Here is an 11,331-nt window from a genome sequence, read left to right as displayed (position 1 = left end):
AAAAAAAAAAAAAAAAAAAGCCCACTTCAACTGGAAACCATTGCTGTTGGATGCCTGGCTTCATGTCAAAAGTAAGTGGGCATGAGCTCTGGAGTATGGGATAGAGGCCAGGCGCCAGGACAGAGAGCCCTAAGTGGGGATGGGTCATCTGTCCATTCTGGCTTGGAGCCCACATACCATGGGGCCATCCACTCGCACAGCATCACACTGTGACGGATTTCTTCAGGACTGGTTGGGACTTGAGCAAACATCTGGTCCAGCCTCTTCACTCAACTGGTGAGGTTCTGTCATTCATTGATCATTCATTGATTTGCAGTGACTTTAATTGATTTACTAAGCACATACAGCAAGTATGGGAGGGCAGCGTACGAAGAGGGATGAACGTTTCTAACTCCCTCCTCTGCACTCTCTTTTCTTTTTTTGTTGTACACGTACCAAGTATGCACTGTGCCCTCAGGCCTGATGCTAGACCCTAAAGATATAAAGCAGAATACAATACAATTTTTCCACTTGCAGAGCTCATAGTTATTCATTCAACAAACGTGTGGAAAGTTGGCTTCGTGTTGGGGGTTCAGAGGTGAGCCAGGGAGAGAGGTGGGACAGTGTAAGGGTAATGTGTTCAGTTCTAGGACAGGGAGGCTCATGCGTGTGGTGCCCAGGGAGAGGAACCTAAGGGCTTTATCCACGGCCATGCGGCTGCTCAGTGATGTTCAGGCAGGAGACGGCAGAGAAGCCACACAGGCTCCCTGAGGAGGGTTTTCCCATTGCCTTTAAAGCTTTGGCCACGGCTGAGTGCTGGAGAGCGATTTCCCAGGGAAGCGCTCTGTGCAGACGTCACCGCCCCTGTGCTGGTCCCGCATACAGCCTGGGTAGTTTGATCTTGGCCCATTTGCTGATCTGACAGCCTTGATCCATGTGCCAATAATACCCTCCACTCAGACCAGGTCCACTGGGCATGTAGAAAGCTATTTCAGGTGAGTGTCCCCTGGCTGCTGGGCTGGGAGGCCTGTAAAGTGACACGGAGCTCTATCGAGGATGGCTCACGCAGCTCCAAGAGCTGGCCGTGATGTTGACACTTGAGTAACTTTAGCTGCCTGCCCCCCCGAGGCCCCCCTCCTGCAGCAGCTGTGGCTGGCACTGCGCACCGGGGCAGTGCAGGTCACTGAGGTGTTGGATTCGGCAGCCCCTTGGGTGATGGGTGATAGTACCTGAGGCCCTGCCAGCCTTCCTGTCCCTAGAGGGGAGGAGGCAGCAGCTGTGACCCCAGCACAGAGCCTGGCCCTGGTGTTGGCGGGGAGCAATCATTGCTGAGAATTGCTGTGTTCTTCTAGGCTCCAGCATCCCTGGTGCCCACCCTTGAGAACTGCCCCTCAGCCCCAGTGCCTGGGCATGGGTTTGTGTGGGGTCACTGTGTCCCTTTCTGCTCACACCTTTCACACCCTTTGTTCCACCTGCCTTTTAGGGGGAACCTCTTCACCCGGACACTGAGTGATATTGTGAGCAAGGAGGACTTCGTGCTGGATTCTGAATATCTCATCACACTTCTGGTCATCGTCCCCAAGTGAGTGCTGGGCGAGTGGGTGTCTCAGCCTGTGCTGGGCGATCACGAAGGCAACTGGCCCTGCCCAGTGGAGAGGAAGGTGGGCCTGTTGGTGACTTGGGCGGAGTGGACGAAGATGCTCCCTGCCCAGCCCCAGTTCCCGGGAAACAGTCATTCCTTCATGGGGCCCTGCCTGCGGCTGTGATGGAGGTTGTGGCCATGACAGAAGCAGCCATTTATTGAGTGCTTGCTATATACCCAATGCGTGGTCAACATTATTTTATTTCATCCTCACCAAAGGCCCGGGAAGTCTGGTGATTCCCATTGTCCTGAGGCTGGAGAGGTTGGTTAGCTTGCCCAGGGTCACAAGGGGCCCAGATTGGACGGTTGTTAGTGAGCCCCAAGTGTATCCATAGCTCTTCACAAAGGGACTTCTGTGGGTACCCTGGGGAGGCTGGGCGGGGCATTCCCCATGGGCACAGCCGGGCCTCAGGGGAGGTTAGGGCTCCCTCTGATCCCATCCCTGCTCACCTTCAGGCCCTCAGGAAAAGGGGTGTGCAGCTTCCTAAGCACTCAGGACACCCAAGAGCCTTTTCTGCAAAAAATCCCAGAATGATTCTGTGTTCTTGCAGACCAAACTACTCACAATGGCAAAAAACCTACGAATCTCTCTCAGACATGGTGGTCCCTCGATCAACCAAGTAAGTGAGACCGCAGCTTGCTCCCAGGGCCCCTGGGGTGCATGTATGGGTGCTTCAGGGCACCCAACCACCAAACATGCCCTGAGGGTGTAAGGCCCCCCAGCCCTCTCCTGTCCCTTGGCCCGGAATTCTGTCAGCGTCGCACACCTCGTCACATGCCAGAGTGCCTTCCTCTTTCAAAACGTCACTTCCCTGCCCCTGCCCCTTCCCTGGGAAGGCTGCCCTGGCCCCACCTGGCCGAGCAGCTTCTCCATGCCATTGCCTCTGCTGCATTCTGGCTCCGCATTCTCGGCTCAGCATCAATTCTTCCCTGCCAGAGGGGGAAGCCAGCCCTGGCCTGAGCAGCTGCCCGGTGAATGGCCACAGCGGGAGCCGGGAGGGAAAGCAGCCTTGGCGTGTGGCCTGCGGGGGCCAGAGCAGGGGTGGCCAGTGGACCCTGGCAGAGTGACAGGCGGAGAGCAGGTTACAAACTGTGTCCATCATGGGACACTGCGTGGCGGGGGAACCAAGGATGCTGGGCCCCGTGTGTCAGGAGGGACAAAGGGGAAAGGCCACTGCAGAGGAGCAGAGGGTCTGAAATGGGTGTGAAATGGATGTGAAATGGGTGTGAAATGGGTGTGAAATGGATGTGAAATGGGTGTGACTCGGGCACACACAAGTGCACAGGGAATTGTGGGGATGGGTCACGGAGAGGAAGGCCACGCTCAGGATGGTGGTGGCCCAGGATGGAGTGAGTGGCACATAGTGGGGTAGGAGCCATGTGGGCTTTCACCGGCTGGAGCTTTGGTTTTGGGTGGCTGATCCAAAGCTGCACATTTTCCTTTTTTTTGAGATGGAGGCTCACTCTGTTGCCCAGGCTGGAGTGTAATGGCACGAGCTCAGCTCACTGCAACCTCCGGCCTCCCGGGTTCAAGCAACTCTCCTACCTCAGCCTCTCAAGTAACTGGGATTATAGACGTGCACCAACACAGCCAGCTACTTTTTGTATTTTTGGTGGAGGTGGGTTTTCACCATGTTGGTCAGGCTGGTCTCGAACTCCTGACCTCAGGTGATCCGCCTGCCTCAGCCTCCCAAAGTGCTGGGATTACAGGTGTGAGCCACCACGCCCAGCATGGTACTCATTTTCCTCTATACCTTTCTGTATGGCTGAGGTGGTTTGTAATTTGAAGAGGTTTTAGAATGCTCGTCAGGGAGCCAGCCTGTTCATCTGACTCCCCACACACAGAGCTCCTGGTGCAAGGCCTCTGCCCTGGGGCCCCTGCTGCGGGAAGGGGCTCTCCCAGGGCCAGGAGATGGCAATCATCGGGATCTAAATTGAAGGGTACAAGGAACAGGACAATCACAGCCCAAGGTTACAGGGGAGGCAGGGAAGAGGAGTAAGGCTCCGGAGCGGAGGAGCTGGCCCTGGAAGCTGGTGTGCTGGCGGGAGCATTCACTGCTCTTAAATGCCAAGCACCGGGGATCCTTGCCAGGACCGGCTGCCTTGGTAGGTGGCCTGGCCTCCCAGACCAGAGCCTCAGGCCCTTCATTGTCACCAGCCACCTGAAAGCCTGCACAGATGACTCTAGAAATACCTGGAGCCTGGGGGCAGCCCCTATGGGCATGGGCTGTGAGAAACAGAAAGGGTGACTCTGCCAGCATGCTGTGAGATCGTGTCTGGCCCTGAGGGCTCCCACTTCCGGTCTTCTGGCCAATAGGACTCAGAGATGCTTAGACCCCCAGCCCCAAGAATTCCTGAGTTGCTGGAGACAGTGGCCCCAGTGGTCCTGGGTTGAGGTGCTTGGGCGGCTGTGTTCCGTTAGGACTTTGTGACATTGCAAGTGAAATGGACCTTGTGAGATAGTTTCCACCGCTCTGCTTCACTATCAGGCGGCACATCAGAGCCAGGGACACCCCGTGCCAGCTGAGGTGACGGAGGCCCAGCGGGGCTTGGTCTCTCAGGCATTTGATAAGCGGGCGCTGAAGCCCAGGCCCTGCACTCCCTGCACCCCGAGCCCCGCTGAGGCCCTCGCCTGGAGGAGTGTGGAAGGGGCAGGAGGGAAGGGCAGGCAGCCAGGGGTTAGGAAATCTCAGGGAGCGTCCTTGGTTCCCTAGCCCTCAGCTGCTGCCAGGGACCCCAAGTGCAGGCCACTAGGCCCTGGGGGCCTCTGAGCCCCAGTCCCACACAGGGCCTGGCAGTGAGTCCAGCCAACAGATGCTTCTCTCCAACAGACTCATTACTGAGGACAAGGAGGGGGGCCTTTTCACTGTGACTCTGTTTCGAAAAGTGATCGAAGATTTCAAAACCAAGGCCAAAGAAAACAAGTGAGTGTCCTCCGGGCTTCGTTCAGCTCCTGCTGCGGGCGTCTCTGCCCCTCTGGAAAGCTTCTGAGTGAAAGCCCGTGGTTTGCTTGTTTTAAGGTTCACTGTTCGTGAATTTTACTATGATGAGAAAGAAATTAAAAGGGAAAGGGAGGAGATGGCCAGATTACTGTCCGATAAGAAGCAACAGTATGTGAGTATGTGATTGAGCAGTTCCTCCTGCCCCTACCCAGTGGCCTGGGGATAGAAGAGTCCTCCCAAGTCTCCAGCTCTCCCTCTCATTGTCCCCAGGCTCCTGGGCTCACACCATGGGGACCGTCTGTTCTCAGGGGACGCCTGAGCAGGGTCTGGGGGGAGGGGCGGTGAGCACACAGGAGCCCAGGGGGTGGAGCTGGGGGCGGGAGCCGGGGATCTGCCCAGCCAGCGCTTTCCACACATGTTCTCACCGGTCCCGAGCACCGCCCTGCCAGGGAGGGGTTGCTAACTCCACAGTACGGATGAGAAACTGAGGCTCTGAGAGGCAAGCTGGCCGGATGACCCGCCAGGCCTTCCTGGGACCGAGCAAGGCACGTGGGCTCCAGGCGGGAGCATCTGTGTGCAGGGTGGGCAGTGCTGGGCCTTGGAGATTGCAGCTGTGAGGTTTCCAGGGCGCCACTAGCCCCTGTATTGACCTACCCTGTGTCCTTAGCACGGAGGGGGTGCTTATCTGGAGACTTCCGACCACAGCCACTCAGAAACCCTTCATGCAGGAGGACAGCTTAGCTCACCAGGGAGCAAAACTAGATGCTTGCATTTGAAATGTGAGCAGGGGAGCTTTGGGAAGGTCACCCCACCGCTCCGTGAAGTGCATCTTCCATACTCAGGTCCTCCCGCTGCGGAGCTGGGCTAGGCTGGGCAACTTGGAAGGAGCCTGTCTGGGCGGAATGTTTTTGGGCCCCTTCTTCCCGTACCCACCAGGGAGGGTTCTGTGGAGCACCTTCCAGTCCAGCCTCTAGTGACGGGGTGGGAGGAATGAGTAGAGTGTTCTTGAGGCCTTTGGGGGAAAGTCGCTGTGTGAACACAGCACTGGGAGGACCTCCGTGGGGAGGAGTGCCATGGCCGCAGGCAGGCAGGGAGTGCTCCCGGTGTCCATGCCATCAAGTGTGTACTCTGGGCTCCTGGGGGCTTGGCCTCTCTGTCAGCAACCTAGCGACCTTTCCGCAGGGACTGGAGATGAGCAGCCACCCCTTCACGAGCAAACCGAGTCACGGGGCCCCCATAGTGGGGTTCTCGGAGCCCCTCTGGTCTGGTCTGTTTCCCTTTAGGAAGGAAACCAGAGCTGATAATATAAACGTTTATATAGGGATTTTTCACCCTCCTTCCCCAAAACAGAAGCACAGGGCGCTCACACGTGTGTGTGTGCATGTGTGTGTGTGTGGACATGTGTGTGCACAGCAAGTGAGACACGCCTCAAAGCCAGAGGCTGCTGGGCTCCGGCTGAGCCTGTGGGGTGTGTGTCCCCTCCTGAGGACGAGAGCTGGAGCTGGGGACCCCTGGCCTTTTGGGTGCTCCAGTTCTCAGAGCAGGGCCCACAGACCCGGATACCTGGCAGGAAAGATTTTCCCCAGTGAAAGCTGAGCTCCAAAGCGTTTCCTTCCTTAGCCTCAGCTCACCTGAAACCCTCGTTACCTGGGCACGCCCCAGCTGTTCTCTTTAGCCAGGCTTTTTCCCAGCTCGATTCAGTCCTAGTCCCGACACCCTGCACAGTATCTCTGGATGGGGCTAGGCCATGGCAGCCTCCACGTTGGGAGGCCCTGCTGGGGACATGTGGCGAAGCAGGGCCTTTGGTACCCACCCGGGCACTGACCCAGGCCTGCCAGACCCCCAGGGAACCGGGTGACACACAGGAGTCTGCCACCTGCCACATGTGGCTCAGGTTTCCAGCTGACGTAGTTTACATGGCGTAGCCTTTGCCCACACTGCCCTGGGGTGGGAGGTGGAGGCACTCTCAGCTCGGGTCAGCCCCACTGGTCTCCTGAGGATCTGGCCCCTCTGGCCTATCTAGAAGTACATGACCAAATGTCTTACATCATTTTTGTCACTTGTCAACCAGAGGGACAGGCCAGGCCCTGGGTTTGAGTGTACTTTGAGAGCAGAGTGGGATTTCCCTGTGTTTCCCACCTGTTTGCAGAGACAGAATGGGAAAGGGTGAGTGTCCTAAATGCATGCCCAACTCATCTCCTGCACTCTGCACGCTGAGGTGTCCCCCGAATGCCAGGAAGGCATCTGTGGCTGGGCATGGTGGAGCCACCTTGACAGAGCGCAGACAGCCGTTTCCACTGATGCCTCCCGGTGCTGGCCTGGTCAGCCTGCGATGGGGGTCCTGGCCAAGCCCAAGCAAGGGGAGGGGGCTCAGGACTGACCCCTCTGCCAGAGACGGGCTCTGTGCTTGGAATGTGGAACCTAAAGGCCTTAACGCTGCCCCTCCCTCTGCCTTCACCACTCTGGGAGCCCGGTGAGCACCTACCACATCTCTAGTCTAGCCAGCACGCGAGTCTCCAGGGTGGGCCTGAATTCCTGAGCTTGCTCTCGCGTGCCTTTCAGGCGATGAGAATGATTTATTTGTTTGTGATGCATGTTTGCTGAAAGATTAATAAATCATTTCTGTGCCTTTAGCAAACTTCCTGTGTTGCTCTTAAAAAGGGATCATCCACCTTCCCGGACCACAAGGTTAAGGTAACCCCGCTAGGTAACCCTGATAGGCCCGCTGCGGGGCAGACCGACAGAGAGAGAGAGAGTGAGGGCGAGGGTGAGGTAAGCAACGCCCCGGGAACCCCGGGGTCCCTGGCTCGCATCTCCTCGCCGGCTCAGGCGCCTTCTGGGAAAATGAATCCTTGCATTTTTCTGTTCTCTAACATGGCTTTTGAGGTCTTAAATTTGAGGAGCCAGAATCATGCCTTCCTCCTGATCTGCAGGGCCTCTTTGGAGCTGCCCCCGCCAGGAGTGAAGGGTGCTTGTCAGCCAGGGCGCCTCTCCCCGGGCCCCTGGCTGGAGGTGGCTGGAGTTGGGACGGGCAGGGCCCTGGCTGGGGTGGTGGTCAGCAGCTCAGCTCTCCTCCCTTGGCTGCCCTGGCTGGGGTGGTGGCCGGCAGCTCAGCTCTCCTCCCTTGGCTGCCCTTGCTGAACCCACCCCTGACCTTTGTGGGCAGTTGCAGTGTCAGGCGGGAGCTCGCAGCTCTTGCTTCAAGACTCTGAGCTCCCAGGAGGACCTGCCACACCAGTATCAGTGGCTGCTGCTGTGGCCACGTGAGGTGGGGCTGTGAGGGGAGGCAGCTGCTGTGGTTGATGCCAGGACCCTGGGGGCAGAGCCTCTGAGAAGGTGGGCTCCCTGGCTGCGCAGTGTCAGGCAGAAGCCCCTGGCTGCCCGCTGAAAGCCCCAAGGTCAGGGGCTGCCCAGCTCCCCGTGCTGCGGTCTGCGGTGGCCCCGTGCATGCACCGGGTGGCTGGCCCGCTGAGCTTCCCCGGTACCAGGCGCCCTGGACCTCGAGGTCCTGAGCCTGACCCAGGGCTGGTCCGACCAACTCTCTGCTTCTGCCTCCTGGGCACTTCTTCTCAGCTCAGGGCATGCTCTGTCAAAACCCAAGTCCTTTCTTGGCTCTGTGTTGGGCGGGGTGGACAGGAGGGGTCACCTGGCTCTTCTGTCCTTTCAGGGCCCCCTGCTGCGCTGGCTGAAGGTGAACTTCAGCGAAGCCTTCATTGCCTGGATCCATGTCAAGGCCCTCAGAGTGTTTGTGGAGTCCGTGCTGAGGTGCGTGGCAGTGATGCCCCGGCTGGGGGGTCTGCGGGAGCTATGGGGATGCCCCAGCTCCTGCCTTCTCTCCACCCTCCACCTGTCTCCTTTCTGTGACTGTGGCAGTTGGCAACATGCTCATTCCGAGTCAAATACACCCTCCCTCAGCCCTGCGTCCCCTGCTGTCTGCTCCCGCTGTTCCTGCCACACTTGGGGCAAGTGTCATCTGGGTTCTCCCCAGCTGCCCTACCCGCATGCCCCTTGTGGACCCTCTGGCTGGCTCCTGTCCCCACCCTCATGAAGCCTGCAGGGCCCCAGTGGCTCCCGGAAAGCGTTCTCGGGCTGCCTCCATCCTCGGCCTGGAAGCCCCACCCCTCAAGGCAGTCCAGAGAGAAAACCAAAACCACACCACCACCAACAGAGCTTATTTTGCCTTTTTTTTTTTGAGATGGAGTTTCACTCCTGTTGCCCAGGCTGGAGTGCAATGGCACATTCCTGGCTCACTGCAACCTCCGCCTCTCGGGTTCAAGAGATTCTCCTGTCTCAGTCTCCCTAGTAGCTGGGATTACAGGGGCCCGCCATCAGGCCCAGCTACTTTTTTGTATTTTTAGTAGAGGGAGGGTTTTGCCATGTTGGCCAGGTTGGTCTTGAGCTCCTCCTAACCTCAGGTGATCTGCCTGCCTCAGCCTCCCAAAGTGCTGGGATTACAGGCATGAGCCACCACGCTTGGCCTTTGCCTAATTAAAAAAAAAAAAAAAAAAAGATAGGCCCGTGTCATGGACCGTGAGACCAGCCTGGCCAACATGGCGAAACCCCACCTCTACTAAAAATAAAAAACTAGCCGGGAGTGGTGGCGTGGGCCTGTAGTACTGGCTACTTGGGACGCTGAGGTGGGAGGATCACTTGAGCCCGGGAGGCGGAGATTACAGTGAGCCCAGACCGCACCACTGCACTCCAGCCTGGGCAACAAGAGAAACTCTGGCAAAAAAAAAAAAAAAAAAATTGCTTCACTGTGGGAAATCCGGCAACTCTAGGTAAGCAGAGTGAATAAAAATCTCCTGTAATTTTAACACCAGGAGAGAACACTGCCAGTATCCCAGTGGGTGCCCCTTTAGGTGTAGGGTTTGTTGGTTTTTTTATGGATACATGATTCTTACAGATTTTTATGAAAGTGGAATCAGAGAGGAAACGCCTTTGAAGGCCACTTTCCTGCCCCGTGTGGCTGCGTCCCGCGTCACGGAGTGCTGTGCTGCGCCCTGCCTGCTTCTCTGACTCACAGCCTCCTGGACTCCTCCAGCCCCTGGGACCCTCTGTGTGACCTTCCGGACCCCTTCCCCGCCTGCACTGAAGAGCTCCTCATCCTTCCCTGCCGTCCCCCTGGCCGATGTCTCCTGCTTTCCCTCGTTTTCCTGCCCATGTTCTCTGGTCTCCAGGTCCTGCCATCCGCCTGCCGTAGGCTTTATCTGGGTATCTGTCTCATCTCCCCTCCCACACCCCTTCCTCTGCTTCCCTGTTTCTGCCAGTGGCCTCCTCATCCTCCCCCTCATCAGACCCCAAACTTCAGGGTCAGTTTGGACACCTCTGACAGGCCCGGTCCACTCTGCCTTTGTACTCTCTCTTCCACGGGTCTGGCCCCACCAGCCTGGCTGTTGCCATAAGCCTCCTCTTTGTTCTTGGCCTCCAATTCACCTTCCATGAGGCTGTCAGTGTGTGGTCTGCCCAGGTACAGATCTGACCCTGGTTCCTGGTTCTTCTGCCCTGCACATGCACCACACCCACACCTGCACCCATGCACGCCTGTGCACGCCCATCTCAAAAGCCTGTACCAACACAGATGGCAGCATTGGCTTGGAGGGTGTACCCAGCTCCTGGGAGTATTCTAGCCATCTCTAGTATACACAGCCTCACATCAACCCTGCCCAGCTCAGAAGTCAGTTGCTCTCAGTCCTAACACAGTGAAGCCTGTCCATGCCTTCCAGGATGCACATTTGCCCAGGAGAGAGGTCGAGACCGACCTCCTTCATATAGTACTTAGGCTCAATAAAGCGAAGTATTATCCCTAAAAACAGATGCAAAACTAATTCTCAAGAAGTCAAGTTCAGAAGCAGGTACTGTGAGAAGTTCCTGAGTCTCCCTGTCCAGAGATAATCATGGCAAATGGCTTTGGGACACTCGTGACTCCCACAAAAGGGGATTCAATGTTCTGCACCTTGCTTATTCCATTTGCTTTGTGGGATACTCGCAGATCAGTATGAGTAGAGCTACTTGATCCTTTTTAATGGCTTCATCATATTCCATTGTATGGGGGTACCATAATCTAAGAAAACAGATATTGAGCTAACCAGTTCTTCAGAGGAAGCACAGAGGCAAGGAGGGAGGAGACAAAGCGCACACGCCCCTGCTGCTTTGGGCTCCTGTCAGTCTGCGCCCCATTTGGCGCTTGCTGCTGTCTTCCTGTCTCAGGAGCTGCTTGCCTTCTGCCCCTATGCTGCACGCTGAGTCTGGCTTCTCTCTGTACTTCTGCCACCCAGCACAGAGTTAGACAAAGAGTAGACATGAAATGTTTGTTGACTGAATAAAGCCAGTGTGACGCAGGCACAGTCCTTGGTTGAGGAGGTGGGGTTCATCCTTATGGATGATGAATCCCAGCTGCTTAAGTGACCCAAGACAAAAACAGATGAGTGGTGGGGCAGCGGCGAGGCTGCTGAGCCCCGCCAGGTGGCTGGATCCTTGGGTCTGGTCGGGGGAGATGATAGGCAATCACCAGTAGCAGGTAAGTGGACGGATCATCCAGGGAGCGTGGCAGTGGGAAACAGTACCACAGGGACACCCAGCATTTAAGGAGCAAGAGGAGGTGGGAGGAGGAAAAGTGAAGGCTGTAGCTGTCCCTGGGATTTGGCTGGTAGGAGGGCATCGGTGCAAGACGCTGGCGGGCAGTGTTAAAGGAGTGAGTGACAGGCTTCAGACTTTCAGATCTGGCTCTCAGGAAGCCCGGCGGCATGAGAGCTGCGTGCAGTGGGC

At 57.0% G+C, this 11,331-nt stretch overlaps 1 protein-coding gene across 1 annotated transcript in view; it reads left to right on the top strand.

Moving 5' to 3' along the window:
* Nucleotides 1-8,611, top strand: part of ATP6V1C2 (ATPase, H+ transporting, lysosomal 42kDa, V1 subunit C2) — a 55,233-nt gene extending 46,622 nt beyond the window's left edge. Inside the window, exons 6-11 of the mRNA XM_011960975.1 lie at nucleotides 1,463-1,561; nucleotides 2,173-2,241; nucleotides 4,453-4,545; nucleotides 4,642-4,735; nucleotides 7,198-7,335; nucleotides 8,231-8,611. Of these exons, the coding sequence (XP_011816365.1) occupies nucleotides 1,463-1,561; nucleotides 2,173-2,241; nucleotides 4,453-4,545; nucleotides 4,642-4,735; nucleotides 7,198-7,335; nucleotides 8,231-8,611 (874 nt within the window). The remainder of the gene's footprint in view (nucleotides 1-1,462; nucleotides 1,562-2,172; nucleotides 2,242-4,452; nucleotides 4,546-4,641; nucleotides 4,736-7,197; nucleotides 7,336-8,230) is intronic.
* The last annotated feature ends 2,720 nt before the right edge of the window (nucleotides 8,612-11,331 follow it).

This window comes from Colobus angolensis, unplaced genomic scaffold (assembly GCF_000951035.1).
Source record: "Colobus angolensis palliatus isolate OR3802 unplaced genomic scaffold, Cang.pa_1.0 Scaffold53, whole genome shotgun sequence".
Classification (NCBI taxonomy): domain Eukaryota; kingdom Metazoa; phylum Chordata; class Mammalia; order Primates; family Cercopithecidae; genus Colobus; species Colobus angolensis.
The sequence above is the reverse complement of the archived record's forward strand: the minus strand, read 5'-3'. Positions and strand labels throughout refer to the sequence as shown.